The sequence below is a fragment of the Caloenas nicobarica genome, chromosome 5 (assembly GCF_036013445.1).
Source record: "Caloenas nicobarica isolate bCalNic1 chromosome 5, bCalNic1.hap1, whole genome shotgun sequence".
NCBI classification, from domain to species: Eukaryota; Metazoa; Chordata; class Aves; order Columbiformes; family Columbidae; genus Caloenas; species Caloenas nicobarica.
In genome coordinates this window covers 55,395,413-55,415,511 of record NC_088249.1, presented here as the reverse complement: position 1 = coordinate 55,415,511, position 20,099 = coordinate 55,395,413, and the positions used below count along the sequence as shown (strand labels likewise).

At 37.3% G+C, this 20,099-nt stretch overlaps 1 protein-coding gene across 1 annotated transcript in view; it reads left to right on the top strand.

Moving 5' to 3' along the window:
- The window catches only part of INSC (INSC spindle orientation adaptor protein), a 140,039-nt gene extending 120,428 nt beyond the window's left edge, over window positions 1-19,611 (top strand). Inside the window, exons 9-13 of the mRNA XM_065636316.1 lie at window positions 1,391-1,569; window positions 13,653-13,719; window positions 16,515-16,670; window positions 17,331-17,407; window positions 19,379-19,611. Coding sequence (XP_065492388.1) covers window positions 1,391-1,569; window positions 13,653-13,719; window positions 16,515-16,670; window positions 17,331-17,407; window positions 19,379-19,507 — 608 coding nt within the window. The 3' untranslated portion in view covers window positions 19,508-19,611. The remainder of the gene's footprint in view (window positions 1-1,390; window positions 1,570-13,652; window positions 13,720-16,514; window positions 16,671-17,330; window positions 17,408-19,378) is intronic.
- Window positions 19,612-20,099: the final 488 nt, after the last annotated feature.

Genomic DNA, 20,099 nt, shown 5'->3' with positions numbered 1-20,099 from the left:
TGTAAAAGGTTAGGGTGGTATAGGACTCTGTTTCATTAGAAATATTCCCTAAAAAATGTTTGCCATTCTTTCCTTAACAGGTAAAAGATCTCAGTCATTTTAAATTCTGAATCAGGGCATTCTGCAATTACATAATATTTTTTGCTCCAGTCCAGAGTAGTTTCTATTAGTTGCTAATTTTTATGCCTGTTCAATTTTCTAAACTTGCTAGAACTCAAGCTCACCACTGCATCTACATTTGTATGATACTTCAGAGGAAAAGTACAGTATAATATAATCTGTGGGCATTGTCACAAGAAAATAAAAGATCTGTCTTTCTTGTCTAGGCCTCTGATCCATGGTAAAATGAGGCAAAGGTAACAACAAGCTTTTCCTTAACCTGGGTCAGTGAGGACACTTCAGAAAAATAAGATCATATTTCTCATGACTTTCTGAAGAGAGGAATGTCTTCTTTCTGGCGCTGTGCTCCAACCCTCTCAAATACCAGAAGCATTCTCTTCCTCTCTCTGATCTAGAAATTCAGAGTTTCACAGAGTTTCATGTCAGAAAGCACAGTTTGGGTCACCTAGTTTGATTTCTCATGTATGATAGATCAATAAATCTGGATATTTCTCTCTTGAGCCCAATGGCTACATTTAAACTACAGCACTTCGATTTTCATGCTTTTTTTTTTTTTTAATTAAAAATAGGACAAGAAAAGAATGTAGTAGTGCCAGTGCTCGAGGATTCTGCAGTGGCTGGGAATTATCTGAGGTGTATTTAGGCATTCTTCAATATGTCCAAACAGAATTAGTGCTGCCGAAATCAAGGAAACAATTGACCAAACTGTCCAGAAACAAACACTGAAGGCTTAGCCCTGAACCTGCCCTGGATTCCAGTGGGTGGAATTAACTTGTGTGGAGCTTGGTTCTGCTATAGCTGGACTCCTAGAGGCATCTGACCTGACTTATTTAAGATGATTTTCCAGGTTATTACAGTGTACCATAGTTAAGGAACAATCTAAACAGCCTATCCAGATAATATTAGTAGGCGAAGCATTTCCCTGATTTTCACTGTTTAAGTTCCACAGGAATTTTAGTAGTATATACTCCACCCAAGAAATGTGAGCATTAAAAACAGAACAGTATAATGTTGGAGAAGCCCTTTTAGTAATCACATACCGATTTCCTTGTAATATTTATAACTCAGTAATTGAATTACTGTAATATATTTCATTTTTAAACCATGCTGAAATCCAATTGCCAGGTCATTCAGATCTTAGTTAAAACACATGTGTGCAAGAAATTTAAAGAGAGCTGTGTCTTCAGCACTTCTTCAGCTCTGGAACACCTAACTATGTTTTTTGCAATGAAGGAATGACTTTTATTCAACTTATTTTCTGCATTCCTAGAACTGTGCCAAGAAGCCTCATCTGGTGAAGTTTTCCTGCTGGCTTCAGCAGCTCTTGCCAACATTACTTTCTTTGATACCATGGCTTGTGAAATATTACTCCAGTTAAATGCAATGAAGATTCTTCTAGCAGCATGTTCAGATAAACACATAGTGGATACTCCATATTCCCGAGATCAGGTGAGTGGTTTCTCAGCAAGATGTTGTCTGAACACATTTGAGTAAATGTCAACGGGTTTCAGATCTACATCTGTATTGACATAATCAAATCTAAGTTGCTTCCACGTCTTCTGTTTTTGGTTCTTTTCAATATATGGCTCTTTCTTTATCTGCTTCTATTCCTTTTTATTATGAGAATTATGAAATATGACAGCTTTTAATGTGATTTTTTTAAAAAAAGCACAAAGTTCCATATTTCTAAGATAGCAGAATTCTTCTTTTCTTCATGAAAATGGCCAAACAGTGACACAGAAGCCCAGAGAGACTGTGAAACCTCCATCTCTGGAGGTATTAGAAACTTGACTGGACCGAGCTTTGAGGCAAATATGCTATATATGGAAACTGCAGCCTAATATACAATTGTCAGTTCAAAGATGAATTACCTCTAAAAGCTGAATAAGGATCTGATATTCAGCCCATTGACGTCGGTGGGGTTTGGATCAAGTCCTAACTGCATAGTAGATGGTTTGCAAGTTTTATGTGTACTCTTGCATTTCCATTCCTTTTTCACCTTTTTTTTTTTTTTTTTTTTTTAGTAAAGAGACAGAAAATTAAAGGACTGGGCTAATGCAGGGATGAAGTCAGAGGGAATTCTTTAGTTCCCCTCAGTTACCGCCGTGCAATGGGGTGCTGCAGAGGCACTCTTCGTTTGGCATCGCAGTGACTAGTTTCACCTCAGCAGAGTAATTAGTATGAGGCTTGAGGGTTTAACTAACTGTTACTAAGGGACAGAGGTTGCTAGTCTGTTATGTTAACCTACCTCTCTTTGTGAGGCATCATGAATATAACTAAAAGTCCTTAATTCGGGCCTCACAAACCAATCCCCTTCCCACCTCTGAAGTAGCAGAAAGATGATTTATGGTAGACTTGGGATCTCTATTGCTACAGAAAACTCTGTGCCCTTCAGCAAGGGACAGGCCATGGAAATCAAGGCACAAGAGACCTTAGAAACTGATTATTGGTGCTCTAGAGGGTTTACTAGGGCTGCTTTTGCGCTTATATTAAGGGCACTCAGTTTTCCGGGTCAGGAGTCCTCATGAAAAGATGAAGTTAAGCATAATTACTATATTTCTCTTTGGGCAAAATCAAGGACGTGAGCTGTGGTGTTTGACATGGCTGTGTACTATTGTTACATATGTACAATTCTTCATGTTCTTTTTTTATTGCTCCTGTGCACTCCCATAGTTTTGATTTTCTTATTTATTTATGCCCTCATCTTAATTCTGCTGTCAGCTATGAGTTTGCCGTTTGCTCTGTGGGTAGCATAGAAAGCCCCTTCTTTGTCTGAAGAAGGCAGACATTTAAAGAAATATGTATGACTTGATCAGGTAACAGACTAGTTCCAGGCACTTTGCAGCTTGCAGGACATCTCATTAGCTATAGAAACAGAGAACTAAATGGCTTCCTTCCAAGAACTGAGGAGATTTCATCCCCAATAAGCCCTTACGTTCCTTCTTCGAATGAAAAACTTGATCAGAAAGATGTGATGTTTTCCGTGGTATGCTGAAGTGAGTTTCTGAGCTGACTCCTTGTTATTTCTGCAGCAATGGGGACTATGAAATCCTGTCTTGTGTTGTTCTGTTACTGAGCACCTGATGCTCGTGTGGAATCTGAGTGCTGCTCATCTTGGCTTAAGAGCTGTCAGTGTTGCTAGTCAAGAAGTTTTTGTAATGCAGCAGCCTTAAGAGAACTCATTCTTTGAATTCCTGAACAAGCATGTGTTTGAGTAGATCACTCGCCTTTCAAAAAGGTAGTTATTTCAGTGTTATATTGGGATGGGGGGAAGGATGTCTGCCAATTATGACAGTTTTATGGAATATTTTGCTTTTTAGTTTGCTCTGTGCCTAGTTGTTGCAATGAGGAAAACACAGAGAGTAAAAACAATTACACAATACTGTATTTTATAACGGTATTCTAAATTGCCATTTTTATTTTTGATATACATACTTTAATTCCTTTTAGGTACATAATATAGTTGCTAACTTTTTCCATTATATGTATTGTTATGTCCCAGCCAGTAGACATTTGCCAAAGGACGTGTAGATTAAAATTGAGTAGGTTTGGAAATTTTTTGATTCAAGGTTTTATTTTGGAATACATTTTCATGGACTAATGACCATTCTGAATGATCGAGTTGTCATGGCCAGTAAAACAGATGAATTAGAAGTAAGCTATACTAAATGTTGATACAATTAAATAAAGCAAGAACAAGATTCATAACAAATACAATAAAATATGGTCTAATTATCATTAAATGTTATAAAAGAGCTCCTCAAACTTTAATGCCCTGTTTTTCATACAGAGCTTTAACTTAAGTGACACAGTTATCCTACAGAAAATTACCCAGTATTTCTAAATACGTTACTACTTTAGAATGACTGCTGATTTAAGAAAATTGTAATTTGTTAAAATAGACTGATGCATGCTCACTTTAAGCCAAAAAGGAGAGAAAGATGGCTGAAATGCAATAAAGGAACAGTGAGTTTTGTTTTCATTTATGCCATTTTATCTTCAAGTCACAGTATGTCCTTCTATTCAACCTTTCTAAGGACAGCTAGCACTGATTAATTATCACCCTGCATGATGGTATAAATAATTAACATTCTGCCCAGGAGCTGGATGTTGGACGCATTATGTGTTGCCTGCAGAAAGTATTTTTCTGCTCAAACACCTCTAAAAGTATTTTTTCTTCATTTCTGAAAAGCTTTTGTGAGCAAATGATAACAAACTTTTCCTGCCTTCGCTATCTGAAAACCAATCTCCTTCTTCTTTCATTTCCCAGGCAGTCGTAGATTAGGTCAGGTGAGAAATCCAGAACTGAGTGAGGGATGTGATGATGGACAAGATAATAATTGTTTGATAGAAGCATGTATTGCTTCTGCAAGCAGCAGTATTACATTGAGACTGCTTAGTTTTGTAACAAAATACTTTTTATAAGAGTAATCAGATAAGGTAATAATTTCCAGATGCCTTAGCCTCTAGTTTTGGGTCAAAACATCTATGAATGTGCCATGTCCTTTTTCTTGGCGCAGATACTTGTGTTCTGGATAGCAAGTTTTTTACTTCAAAGGAGCATCAAAATATCCTTTCAGAAGGGTTCATGCCTAAATTCAGCTGTGTATTTCGTACAGTCAGATGTCTTAATGGAGTTTAAGCACTGTCAGAAGAAGGGTTTAGTCAAAACCCTTATGATTGAGAGCCTTCTTTACTTTAACCATCATCTTAGGCTCTACATAGAAAAATATGAAATATGTATGTTTACACACAGTATGTTTATGTATAATAAATTTTTTCTCTCTGCGTTCCCACTTGTCTCTTCAGTGTTGTTAGTATTCTCACCTTACCTGTGAAGTTGTGGAGGTACAGTCTAACAGCTTCTGATCTTCTGTTATTCAGGCAAAGAATTAATGTGCAGTGAACACATCAATTTTAAAGTGGTTATTTCTAGATCTAAAATCAGTGAATTATGTTTCAAAAAAGTTTGAGGTGAAGAAAGTCTTAAGTTGGAAGGACAAAATGGAAATGGTTGCTGCTTTTTTCCTGCTAAATTCTTTCCTGTTTTCTTGGTATTTGGGAGATGGTGCAGACTCTGAAGCTATAATAAGACATTGTGTCTCATTTAATATTTGAAACCCCTTAATACTATTCTTCCTCTAGGTTCCAGATCCTTTCGGCTGCCCTTCTTCTTTTTTTCTTTTATTTTTTTTTTTCTTTCCTCCAGAGCATTTGCCTTTTCCCCCTTTTTTGTCTTACATGGGAATCGTAGGTCAAAAGGAGAGCAGAGACAAATGTTACTTTAACATAATTTTTTTTTAATATTAAATCTTGCCTAACGCCCAATGAAAGACTTGAGAGCGGTCTTTTTGATGATAAGAATATTAACAGGTCTTTTAGACTTTTGAAAATCCCTGCCTGGATGAAAGGAACTTGTAGTACTACTTCTTAATCTGAGTTTCTTGAATACCAGGGAATTTATTACTCCTTGCCAACTGCTTTTTGTTTCTGCTTGTTGTAATGACAACTGTGGGATTCCTGACTCCATTTGTTAAATTGCCATCCAAATTTTCCCGTACGCATGCAAGCCAGTATGGGCTAACAATAACAAGGAGCCTGAAATAGAATTTGAGCACCACAGCCTATGTTAGGTGTCTTTCTTCCTTACATCTGACAAGAATTAGTAGACAAAATCATTGCTGGTTAGGGGGAGGGCAGTTGATGAGGAGTCCTCACTTGTGCTTTTTAAAGTTCTCTTCTGGGAGCAATATAAGGACGGAAGGGGGAACTGTCACCCAGTTGGATCAGAAGAGGAATAACCCTTCCACTGCTGAGCCATTGTCTGGCCTTTCCCAGAGAAGAAATGCATGTGGTACCCTGGGATTCGGCCCCCTATGCCCAGCAACCAGTGACAACGTTAGGAGCAGAGCTCAGTGGGCTGCCTCTGTCAGGTCTAACTTCAGTGGACCTAAGCTTCCTGTCCCCTTCTCAAAAGTTGTTTTCAAGATCAGCTGCAAATAGTATTTAACAGTCCCAAATGGTTCAACTGCATGCTCACACATCCTTCCAACATACTTTTGTAGATTTATGCACTATGGGTAAAAATGCAACACAAAGTCTTTAATAAGGACAACTAGGTCATAAAAGGTCACCTGCACAGTTTTCTTGTATAGGTCTCCATTAATATCCAGCTCTGACATCAGTATAATGATGAGTAGATGTGTGGTCAGAATTGCCTTCCCTCTCAGTGCTCTGGCTGTGAACTGTGGTTGGTAAACTACAGGCTAAAATTGTGTGATCCTTTCCAGTATTGACTAGATCACATTGAGAAAACACGTTTTCGACTAATACAGCTAGAAAGAGAGGTGATAAATTACATAATTCATTTGTTTTAAAAGCCTTAAGAAATAAAACAAGACTACCAGTAACAGATGCAACAATGAAAATTAGGCCAAAGTCACGTGACTGTATCTGAACTTTAATCATGCCATTATATCATTGGTATCCTAATTAGTTTTCTGTGTAAGACTGTAATCGCTTCCCTGATGTTCTTCCTTTCTTTTTAACTGATTTTATCTGTCTTTCTGTTTATATTTGAACAATATAAAATATAACTAACAGTATCACCTAGCATTATCTGGTCAATGTTATGGATTGTTATATTTCAACGGTCCAACACTGACTCTCACTCTTAAACATCAAATCTTTTTGAGACAAAATTCCTCTTTAGTTACAGTTCTGCCATTCACATTTAGATTTGATGCAGGATAAGACAATGTGCTCCAACTCACAAAGCAAGAGGTTCAGTTGCAAATGTAAAATCTCAGCTCAGTTGAAGAGCTTTGCTATTTTTTGCTAGCTTAGCATGGTGAGGTTTTATTCCTGGGATCAATTCCTAATATTGCTGCTGCTGCTCTGATTTTGAAGAAGCAATTTAACTTCTCTGCATTTTGTTTAATCATCTGTAAAGTTGGGCAGACATTACACTTAGTGTAAAGTCTCTCTAGAGGAAACATGCTATGTCAGCACAATTTATCAGTGTTTTATTTTCTGCCCTTGCCTGCCAGGTTAACAGTACAATCAGGCTGGTGCTGGGCTGTTTACTGCAAAAACTATCAACAAGAGACTTTGGTCCAAGCTGTACCAATAATAAAGCTGTAAGTCAGAGATGGTTCTGTATACGTTTTGCTGCATTTGTCATCTTTTCATCTTCAGTCCTTCAGGAAATGAGATGGCAGATTTTGAACAGCCTATGAATTTTTCTACTGATTTTTTTTTTTCTTTTTCTGAAACAGAATCACTGCCTAGGTGAAGGCTGTGATTTCAGTCTTGGTTCTGAGCAGGTGGGCTTATAAACAGTGTTTCTACAGATTACAGTTTCTTGTTTCTTTTTCCTCCTCAAGTAGAAAATCATTAACTTCTAGGACAGGCACCAGAAATTACTACTGACCACTCTGCTTGAGTTAGTGGCAGTTGAACTAGTTCTCTGCACTTTCTGCCTCTCCTATAAGGGGAGTAATTAAGTTTCCACCCACATACTCAAACTCTGATTCCAATTAGACTAGTTAGACAAGCAAAGTTGTTTCCTACAACAGTGCATTAACTTATGTCAAATAGTTCTCTGCTCTACGAGACCAGATGTCTTAGGCATCTTCAGTTGATTGAGTCAGTTTCAAAATCTAAGAAGCTTTCTAATATCATGAAGGACATCTGAGGGATGGTAATTTTTTTCCTCCAGATTTTCATGTGAAGGACAGAAAACTGGACGCAGAAGTGAAAGAGGAGACACACTCTAGCTCCATCACTATTTGAGAGTCATACAACCTGGTTTCTGGGACATGCCCATTCACCATGTGACCCATGCAGAATGCATTTCCTATGCACTTCTTTAAAATAAAAAATGTGACAATCTGGTTATTCTGCCTACTCCTTAGCTAGATTAGTTTGGAATATGAAGTAAACAAAACTATAGTAATCACATCCTTCATTCCAAAAGGTAAGATGCCTTTAGTTTTAGTCACTGTTGCTCTTCCTCAGCATACTGACTTTGTAGTTCCCTGACACATTCTCAGAGCAGACTTAGACTTTGCAAGCAGATCCTGTCTCTAACTGCTAGTATTATTTTATGGCAATGTTTGCCTCTTCCGATCAGGTGACAGAAAGACCTATTGATCTACTTATCTAGGTATATTTTTTTCTCTGTTTTCAGGAAGGAAACTGGATTTCCAACCACAAAAATGGTTATCAGAAGCAATGGGAATTAAGCTTTCTATTTTAAGCAATATAATGTCCCAGAGTAAGTTTCTAGAGATTTCTTAGCCAAGTTTTTTGCTCCCAATAAATAGTGTGCTAAAAGGTTTTTCTATCTAGAATTGATGTGATTCTGTGACCCCTACTGTGTGTATTCTTTTGCTGTCTGCCTGTGGATTGGTCTTGAATTGTGAAGTTCAGATCTTCGAAATTTACGTTCAGAAACAAAGACTCCATCTTGCTTCTGATTATTTGTCGGATGTCCCTTTGTTTCTGAAGATGGGTGTCCGGAATTTTGCAAGCACGCTCTGATTTATCCTTATGTCATTTATTTGAATGAATTACAAAATACTCATAACATGTAGAAAAATTAATTTTACTTAGCGATGAATCAGCCTTAAAGGAGTAATTAACTAAGAGAATTATCATTCTACATTGATCTACTTTGCCACTCAATTAGATTACTTGCTAATTATCATTTGAGCAAATGTCTTTCTATTTATGTTGGGACTGTCAATAAAAGCTTACTGAACAGTGTGCATTTATTATTAATAAAGGTATATTAGCACCACATTGTCCACCTCTGCAGACACCTCCCCTCCCCCTAAAAGAGGTATGTGACCTTCAAATATGGAAGATATTGCCCCTTTAACAGGCAAAAAAGTGTGCTTTCATCTTCCAAATCCTATCGCATCTTTCTTCCTGAGTAGCTGGTTTCACAATAATGAGAAACACTTTTAGATCATCTTAAATGTCCTGTTAAGGGAAAGTTATCAAAGCAGCCTTCTGTTTCTTGTGTGCTTTTTAAGTTTAAATCTCTTCATTACCTAAAGCATTTGAGATTTACACTCTCAGTGTATGTATCTTAGTCTATAACAAAGCATTTTCATCTACTTTTCACTTTTGCAACAAATGTTCAGTACTTTTGTGATCTGGTTAATGAACATTAGTCACCATTAGTTGTTTAGAAGGAAAAACGCTATTATAGTTTTAGTGACTAAATTATTTTAGCAAGAGAATTTCCAGCCTGACTGTTGTTCTTCAAGAGGTTTTAAACAAAACTGTCTTAAAGGTTCTTAATTAACCATGGTTTCTCAAATTTACATCACTCTTGGCAACTGAAATCTCTATAATTCAGTGCAAAGCAGACCACAGAACTGAAAAGGAAGGTTCATCATTCATAAATTCAGTATATGTGAAAGGCTGGGTGAGTGGAAGGAAACTATGTGGAACTTACAACAGTTTTCAAATTATAAAAATATATCTTGTTTACTAGAGTAGCCATCAAGATCAATACTGTCAATTTTGTAATAAAGGATGATATTGTCACTACAGAGAGGTATCTGTGTTTAATATCTCTTTAGTTATTTTGCTTATAGAAATAGAGATTTTTAGTTACATTTTAGATTAGATTACAGGACAACTGCGAGACTAGCCACATGAGGCAGCACTAACATTTTAAAAGTATGAAATATCTCTATTATTTTAAGTTTATTTATTAAATAGGGAAATTTTCCATGGATATAAAGGGGAGCCCCCTCCTCCCCAAATATTCATGCATACTTAGTTCACCAACAAATCATTTAAAGGTGAACGTTCAAAGCTTCTTGATTTTGGGTACGGTTTTTGAAGCTCTGAAATTTAACTCCTTAGTCTCTTAGTCTTGTGAGAAATCTTCCTAGTCCCAGTGGAACTACCTGCATGTTAATATTTTGATAAGTTGGTACCTCTTCAAAAGGTGCTAAAACAAGAGTTGGTCTGAGAATTCTCTTCCTGGTGTTTTGTGTTTCACTGTGCCTCACTACTACATGGTTTAGGTGTGTAGTGCATAGCACATATTAACAGTCAGGTGGTGAACACAGGGATAAACCCCAGAGGCCTGTTCCTCTGGTTGTTTTTAGTAGTGTAAATCATGTGACATTGACCTGAATAGATCCGCTTTCATCTGGTGGCAAAAAAATGCCTTAGTTCACTATTTGTCGATCAAGTCTATTTTAGTGTGGTGTTCATTACTGCAGTGGTTTTAGGGCTGCCCGTTCCCACAGAGAAAGCTGCATCCACCAGGTTTATCATAGCCATGCTTCAGAGAAGCACATGCACTTTTTGATGGGTATGGATAACAGAGACCAGATTGTGGACTAGCTTGAGTGAGTCTCTTGGAGAGCTCTGCTAGAATACAGATAAGGGAGATGCACAGATCAAGATCCAGCTGCAGAGCAGATCTGCCCTGCAGGCACCCAAGTGCTGAGGCAGGAAATTATGCTGGATGGGGTCAGTTCTTGCAGCACGTGGTTTCTTAGGCAGTGCACTATTATATAATCCTTCATTAGGTTTTGCAACAGAATGTGAGATCAGATGATTCAATAAAAACTTCCAAATACGATGAAGCAACTTTCCACCCCCCTGCCCGCCCAGAAAAATCTCTGTCAGTATTTCCTTAATAGCACATCTGCAGATCCCACTTATCAAGTTATCCCTAGGGGATGGAATTTGTGGGTGGCTTCAGCGCAAACTTTCTGCATGGTATGATAGCACTGGCAGATGATCAGAGCACATGAGTCCCGTCTTTGGGATATCTTCTTTTTTATACTTTGAGCTGACTACAAGTTCATCGAATGGCTTAGGAATCCAGAAAAACTGCAAGAATCATAAATTGTCTCAGGCACCAGTCCTTTACAATCTCGGAGTGTAATATTTTGCAAGAAATGTCTTGAACTGTTAATGAAAACTGATACTAAGTATTACAGTTGAAGAGCAGAGATTCCATGTTAAATATTTTCAAGTCTTTCAGTTCTTTCAAAATTATTTCAATTCTGAAGGAGGTTTTGGTGTCTATTTTTTTCCAGTAATTTTTGTCTGTGATGCTTAGGCAGTCACATTTATCTGTACGTGTTTGTGCACTGCATGTTACATCTGAACTTCACAGTTATTTCTGAGAGACTCCGTAAGGCTTTATTAAATTTGGATCCTGATAATGGGAAAAAAAGAGGCTAAAATAAAGACTACAGCGTGAGCCTATGTATCATTAGATTAAAAAAAACCCCAACCAAACAAAAAACTATGGTGGGAGAGATGTGACTGGAAAAATTCTGTTTATGGTTTTTGATCATCTCTAAATCCAAAAGAAATGAGACTTCATTATACCAGTGCTCATAGAAGTGTTGCTTATTGAAGTAAATTGAGCCTACATTTAAGTTTGTGTTTTCCTCTAGAGGTTTCATCTTTAGTTTTAAACTTCCTTGAACTTTGGTCTGTATTACAGAGGAAGTTTTTGTGTAAGCTGCATGTATACTGAATTTTAAAATAGGCAAGTATTGGAGAAATATAACATTTAAAGTCAACTCTTTATTCAGCTTGACTATTATGGGTTTATATTATGCTGTTTCATGTTACATTGTTTACATCACAGGAAAATGTGATTTTTTGGGGGGAAAGAAAAGTCTGTCCGTGAGGAGTGAACTAATCTATAGCTTACCTAGCTTCCAAGTGCTACTAAGATATTAAAGATGATATAGGTAGAACTTGATGGTAATTGATGATAAGGGTCTTTTATAAACACCTCTGGAGAAGGTTCCATATAAGCCTATTAGGTTAGTTCATAAATACATTTCAAAATATAGGGGGCCACATAATCAACGCACAGGAAGCATAGATACAACCTCAAATAATTTTTGGTGTCAAAAGACACACACAAAATATTTTTATGTATGAAAATACTTATTAGACAGAATAACTTGAAGCACTGGAATAACTGGCATGTATTCAAATTGTGGTTAATTGAATTCTTCATCTGTGGCTTAGAGAGCCACATGGGGTACAGATTCTGCATAGAGGAAGCAATTTTCATTAACAGGATATAATTTAGAATGAGAAAACATATACACTCTGCCTGAAACACAGTTAATAATTAGTGTAGAATAAATACATAGACATATACTGAGTTACCATATTTCTACCTGTCACTCTTTAGAGTTTCAGCAACTCATTTGCATCCTAAGTAAGTGTATTTATTCAGAGAGATGACACCGTAACACTGCCTTCAAAAGTGGAACACCTTTATGTCACAGCATTGAAAATGAGTCATCCTTGTTATTAAAATGGCAAAGTGAGATCCGAATGGTGATTTGATCTCATGCCTACTTACATCTAAGAAGTTTGCTTGTTTGTGAACTGACACTGTACTGTTAAAAAGCTGATAAAGAGTTCTCGAATTGATCATTATTTTTGAGACTGATTGTTTTTTCTCAACCAGAATAGAGAAAAGCCTCTTAAGAAAGAATATTATTTCTATTTTGTATTCTAATGATCTATAACATTTATTATTTGGTCTCTTACATATGCTGTTAGTATTGAGATGTGTTTGCACGCAGGAAGCAAGTTATTTGAAGGATAAAGTAAAACACAATTGCAGGATGTATGAGAGAAAGTATATGATACCAATGAAGGTAATAGGTGACTGAAAGCCAGCAGCTCCATGTGATCCAGTCTCTCTCAGCATCTTGCTGCACCACTTTAAGCAAGCTGAGTTATACCTAATCTTGAAAAGAGTTAGTGCTATTTTGGATAAGAAATTTTGTAAATCATGATCTCAAAATGTGCTTCTCTTGGAACAAAATCTAATCTTGGCTTTAGGTCAGGAAATGTATAAAGGGATTTTTAAATCCAGATAATTTTGGGACAGTCCTTTGACACATACACAACTTATGGCTTCAATAAAACTGAAAAGTATTCCTTAAATACTACCTTGAACCAAGGCTCAAAACTCAAAATCTGTTGTAAGGATTTCTCAATGTTTCCGCTGAACCATGAAGCAGAAATGTAGCAATAACTTCGTGCTGCTGAACGTACACTATGTACTGGTTCTTAGCCTTCACTGTGAGCTCTGCCCGAGCTGTAATGTGACTACAGGGTTGGGTCCTGAGGGTGGGCAGCTCCTGGCTGAATTCTTTGTAGGACTCCAGGGTTTTTTTTCAGTAGGCTGGTTTCTATAAATTTTTATCTTCCTCTTTCTATCAATTTGACCACTGAACAAATCCACTGCATAGGATTTGCATGAGTATAGGAATGTGAGAAAAAGAGGTTTTACTTTCCTTGTTTGGATTTCAGTTAGCAGCCACATGTGAGATAAAGACCACTGAGAAATCAAAAAGGTGGGAATTGACTGTTCGACTACAAGAATGCTTTTTAATTTTATAGGGTTAGCCATATTTCTGCCATACTAATTTTATAAACCACAGTGCTATTTAATATTACTGAATTGCAGGGCTATACTTCACATTTCCTTCTCTTTTTAATAACAGGTGGTAACAATATTGGCAAACATGTCTGTCTTGGACCAGTGTGCTTCCGAAATCATTCAAGGAAACGGTATGTATTTTAGCTGAATTATATTCTGTATTTTTTTGTGAAGAATGTGGATAGATGGCAAAGTAGTGGTTACAAGGTCAAGGAGAAAGTCTTCACTAATAATATTTCATTTTGCATCCTGTCTCTGCTGGATATTGCACACTGCTGCAGGGTGCAAAATGAGTCCTTGGGATGGTTCTATGTAACTGAAATAAATTACCACTGCTTTAGAAAACTTAACACATATGACCATACTCTGTGTGTGTGACTTGCTCATAGATACAAGGCAAAGCCATACAAAGCGATTCAACAACCTTTGTATAAGGTGGCAATGCTTACACCTTGGAAGACATCATATGATACTGAGCCATGTGAACCTGCATTTCGTGTCACCTTTTTTCACTGCTATTCAGAAGAAATATAAATTTTGAAGTGTTGTGTTTTTATTACTCTACAGCAGTTTCCAGTTTTTTTCTACACTTCTTTAAATACCATATGATGAGAAATTCATTATGTTGAAAGAACCCTAGGTGTTACAGGCCCACCAGAAGTCTGAGAAGTTAGGTTAATAACTGTGGATAAGGATACAGGAAAATGTAACTGCCTCATTAATATACCTACTAGCAAATTCATGGCCAAGCAATATAGTAAGACAACTGCTTTTTAAAATTACAGTGAAGCTTTACATATATTTGTTTTTCTGTCCTAGGAACAGAATATCCCTTCCACACATTTAAATTAAGGTTTGGATAGGAATAGTTTGAGTTTTGATCCATTTGAATCTCAGAAATAGCTGATTGTAAGTGGGAGAAGGGGTTTCAGAAAACATATACATAGAAACATGTCTTCACATAGAACTGGCCAATTTCTATGTAATATTTGATTTAGATGTTTCTTGCATTTCAGTGGAAAATTGAGCTCTGTACACACAATTATAAGTAGCAAGGAACTTACTTGCTTCATGTGATCAATATGTGCACAGAGGTATTGTGCATTTGATGTCCTTGCTAAAGTGGATAGGTGTTGCAGTTTGAGACCAAATGATAACGTGGAGGTTGAATGGATCTGTATACTGAAGCAATTTAATCACGGATACGTGCAATTTTACAGATTAGCTGACTTCCCTGTCCTGTGCAGAAGACAGTGCAGTGAGGGGGAAGAGCAAAGCAGGTTAGCAGGGTGGTTTCTCATACAATCTCCTTGTTGCATGGAAGGAATGGGGCAGTCCCAAATAGAGGTTGGTCAGGTCCACATGGTGCTCCTGCCATGCTCCTCGTGCAAGCTCCTTGTGTTCCTGGAGGTTGGAGAGGTGGTCCTGGGCCTCTTGGTGCAGACACATGTGGTTTTCCTACACAGAGGCTTTTCTGGAAGCTCTTGGTAAGGCTCTGGTGTTTCCCAGAACCCTAGATGTCTGTAGTTACAAGACTGGGTAGAGAATACTCTGTTAGTGATTTGTCTCTTTGTCTTGTGCTGTTGTTTTCTGATTTGCTCTTGTTAGAACTCACAATCCAGATATACCCTGGGAGCTTTTGCATTCCTTTATGATTAACAGATTGGTTATGTAGTTTGGCTACCTATTTCCTTAAGATCACCAAAACCCGTTTTGTTGTTGGGACTTCTACTACGGCAGAAACTTGATTGAAGTTCATGAAATTATACTAAGACCTATGCAAACTAGGCCTAACTTGTGCTAGATACTAGAGTAGGTGGAGATGCACATTGTGTGTCAGGCACAATGTGATGAAGTAAAGTTTGTGTATACACTCCATAATGGAAGTTCACACAGAAGCATGTGCCCCCAGGCTTTTGAAAAGGGTTGACACTCATCTTGTGTATAAAGGCTCTTTGTGTCTGCCTAATGTTGTAATAAACAGATGCTGGTCAGAAGCCAGATTCACAAACTGAGAAGGGTCTTTGAATCCTGGAGAGTTTAGATAAGTTTTCTTCTCAGCTTTGACTTATTTTGTATGTCGACTGCTTATTATCTAGCTGCATGATTCTGATGCTAATTCTCTTAATTATTTATGCAAATGTTCTAACAGTTAAAATCCTCTGATGCTACCTGAAGTGATCTGAATGCCTAATAGCATATGAAGTCTAATAGCACATAATTGTCCTTACATTAAAATAATCTAGAAAATAGAAATCAGTACAGTCTCATATGTTTTCGTGCTGCTACAATAAGAATTTCTACCCCTGCAGGCAACAATAAGTTAATGAAACCAATTTGACACGAATGACATTGTATTTTCTGAAGAGTTAATCACACAGAAAACTTCAAGTGGTGGAATTTCATAATTTCCTTCATTAAAGGATTGTCCATTCTGAAATACCCTTAAACAGTTTGAGATGGAACTTCTAAAGGCTTCCTTAAAAATACATAAACTGGAAAAGAAAGTTTTACTTTCCTTTAATTCAAAGCAACACTTCATGTAGAGACCTGGAATATGTCACTGCAGGTTTTTAGGTTAGTGATTACTTTCAGGTTAGTTTAGAAGCAAATAAAGAACTGCATTTAGTTTGACCAAAATAAATTTGTGAAATCTAAAATACCAACTTGTAAAGGAGTCAAGAAGTTGGAGGGGGAAAGACATAGTGCATTTTCTCTTTCCAGAAATTCTGTAGCTTCCTAGTGAAGACAAACTTATGTACAGATCAGATGTAGCTGAATGCTGATGGTCAAACTGCAGTTCATGTTTATGCATTCTTCATTCCCTATTCGGGCAGTGATTGGTCTGTATTTACCTAGCTTGCTTTTTCCTTTACTTTTTTGGATTGAATTTCAGAGGATAACAGTTGCTCTTACATCCTCTTAGGTGTTCAGCTTTTAATGGAAATGCTCTTTGAAAGATCATCTTCGGGAAATTCAGCTGAAGTTGCTGCTTGTGAGAGAGTTCAACAGAAATCTGCAGTTACGCTGGCCCGACTCAGCCGAGATCCTGAAGTGGCAGATGCAGCCGTAAAACTCAGCTGTAAGGATGTATCACTAGCTTAACAGCAGGCTGAAGAAGAGTGAGGAACTGCCAGTCATGGAGAAGCTCTTTTTATTTTTTAGCCTCACTTGGTACACTTTATGGAATAGATTCCCTATACAGTCTGTCCACAGAAGTGACCAGGGAGGTTGTGCTAAATGAAGCTCTGGCTTATTTCCCAGAGGAACCTGGGGTGCAGCATCCACTCAACACATAGCTGTGGCAGCCTGTGTCAACTGACAGTGCTGCCTCCTCCATCCCTTCATTTAAAGCCTCATGCAGGATCTGTCAGTGGACAGAAAACTTGGACCCCTGCAGATGTGATAAATCTAAAGGGAAGCAACACGTTATTTTGGACAGAGTTTTTTAAGGGTGTGTGGGATGATTGATAGGGAAGAAATGGAGGTCACAATTTCCACACTGAAACAGCAATAGTGGGTAAAAACTATGCTTTAGTTTGTTTATGGTTCACATCTATTAATTATGACTTCTCTGAACTGCATAGCTCTATGGATGGTCCCTTAATATTTTCATATCATCTTTGCATTAGAGTTCATATCTGCTAGGGACAATAAATATGAAACATCTTAAAAAAGGCATCTCAAAATAAGGGCTTTGTTTTTCTAAATTATTTCTCCTGATACTCTTTTGTGCACACAGGTATTCCTCGCCTAATCAAACTCTGCAGGTCTCCAACTGAAAGAAATAACAGTGATTCTGTTTTAGTGGCATGTCTGGTAGGTACATTTTAATCTTTCTTTCATGCTTATCCTGAAAAATGTAGGATAAACAGTCCTTTAGATTTCAAAATGCAAGAGTATTGCAGAAATGTTTTAAGTTCATGCCAGGGTCTCCTGCTTTTCCCTTAAGCATAACCCTGTACAGAGTCAATTATTTATCCTCCGATCGAAGATTTAGGCACATAAGGAAATATGGCTTAATCTTCACATTATTGAGCACTAAAAAATTTCACTTGAACACTTCAGGGTTTCAGTAATTCTGAAATTCCATTCTCTCTCGATGCTATGTTTGCCGAAATGAGCCTTGAATCACAGGGGTAGCAACCCTTTATCTGCACACACAGATTTGTAGGCAAATATTTATGTAAAGTGGTCAAAGAGAGTAAACGACATTTCTTGCTTTCACCATGATCCATCTTTTTCTATTTGAGTCTCTAAGACAATATAGTGCCCAGCCAAGGAGTGGCCAACAAAAGGTTAACACCTTCTCTGCTCGGGAGAAGGATCCCAGCTGTGGCCCTGCACTGCCTGGACCGTGAACCCCAGACAAATGTTGAACCTGAGTAATCTCACCCAGCATTCTGTGAGAGGAAAGTGCGCTGGGGACAAGGGTGATCCGGGATTAGGAGATAGATTTTGATGAGTGCAGACTGAAGAATATTGACAGTGCTTTTTAGTATTAATGTTATTTTCAAAATAAAACTTGGTTAATGCATCTTTGATTAACAGCTACCTTTGTAGCAGCACATGAGAAATTTTGTTTGAGCAGGACTCATTCGGGATAAAGAGAGTAATAACGTGAGCATAAGAAATGGTGTGATTACTCTTCATAGATGCTGACAAGGCTTGTTAATCTTGTACAGCTAGAGCAGAGGCCACACAGTGATGACAGCAAACCAGACCGTGATTTTTCTGTCTCGCTGAAGTTGTTGCTGCACATTCCTTGAATTCACACCTGTTGCTTGAGATGTTGCCTGCCTGTCCATCTCAGCAATTCTGCTTCTCCTGATATTTTAGTAACTGCCTGATGGCATTCTGATAAACATGTGCAAAAAATATTGTCCTTTGAGACATAAGCTGCTTCAGGCTCTGACCGGTATTGTCACTAAAGTCTGATGGTTTGTACTGTTTTGTATTTTTAGCTTGTTTATTTACTTTTTGTATATTTTGAAGTGAGCGACTAAGTCTTGTGTTAGTGCTTCATTGACAAACAGCACAGAGATAAGCTGATCACAGCTATCAGACCTCACTAATGGAAGGCAGTTTTTGTTCCCAAGAAAAGCCAGCCTGCTTTCCAGTTGCATCTATTGCGTCGGGTTGCTAGAAGGTTTGTAATTGTTGTATATTTTTCTCTCATGAGAAAAACAAGTAACGTCTTAGAAGGGAAGAGTTTATGAAGATAACAGTAACATCAATGCAATTTGTCTTGTGCAGCATCGTCATAATTGGAACAACTGGCAGTTTTGTTTGTTCCCAAATGGTTTGAAATGTACAGCTTCTTTCTACTACACTAGTACCTAAATATTTCTGTTATGGGCATTGCACTAAACTGCAATACCAGATGTTTTCTGAATCAGATGGCTTATAGTTCTCATAAATAAGACAAAAGATGAGAGGGGAGTTGAGATAAAAAGAGGCAATGTGAGATGTGCAGCAGATCAGAGATCAGGTTGACAGTCCATGCTCTGCCTCTCACCTCTGGGTTCTTTATCATCACACTGTCCCTGCTCCTCAGGTCTAAGAGTAATGTGCCCAACAAGAATTGTCATTAAATAGCTGCATTTGAGAGGAGATTCATCTGACAGGTGAAGACAGTAACAAGAAGTTAGCCAGGTAGAACTGTTCATAGATCTGCACAGTTCAGTTTTGAGTCTTGGCTGTTATTTAGAGATAGTTATAATGGATTACTGCAGTAAAGATTTTGTTAAACCTTAACAGTATTGCAATTGCATTGTTTTGTTTTTCTAGGCAGCCTTACGGAGACTGGCAGTTATAAGTCCTGATGGACTTGAAGATTCAGATTTTCAGCAACTAGTAAAGCCCAGACTCGTGGATTCCTTTCTGCTATGCACAAATATGGAAGAGAGCTTTGTATAAATGTGAGCCAAAAACCTTCGAAAAATAATCAAGGCGATAGGTATACAATAAGATAATACATATACATTTTTATTTAGTTTCAATTCTATTGTTATTTATGACTTATTTATTTTAAAACCATGAACATGTGGTTTGTAGGAGCAAAGAAACAGAATGAGGAAACTTGTTTCAGTGGTTTGCAAAGTTAATTTTTTATTTTATTTTCCTGCCAAGTTATTTCAACAGACCTTATCATTGCAACTTAACAAAACATTGTTGTCTTGTTTAATAAGATTGAATCAAGGTAACAAAGCCAAGAATTTGTTGCTCCAATGTTAAATGCTTCTAATAATGTTTTATCACTGATATTTTTTCTACAATTAGAACATTCTGCAGGTTTGTGAGTTTTTTTAAGAAATGCTTTAGTCTCATGCATTTGCTGCATTAGAAGAAAAATAATCCTTAACGCTGCAAGTAAATACTTTGAAACAAAAGGGATGTTACAGTCTTGAGTCCAGTTCTTAATGGTTGTTATTTTTTAACAGAATTATGAAAATACATAACTGTGATTAGCTGAGAAAATTTTTCAGGAAAATTTCCAATACTGGCTTGG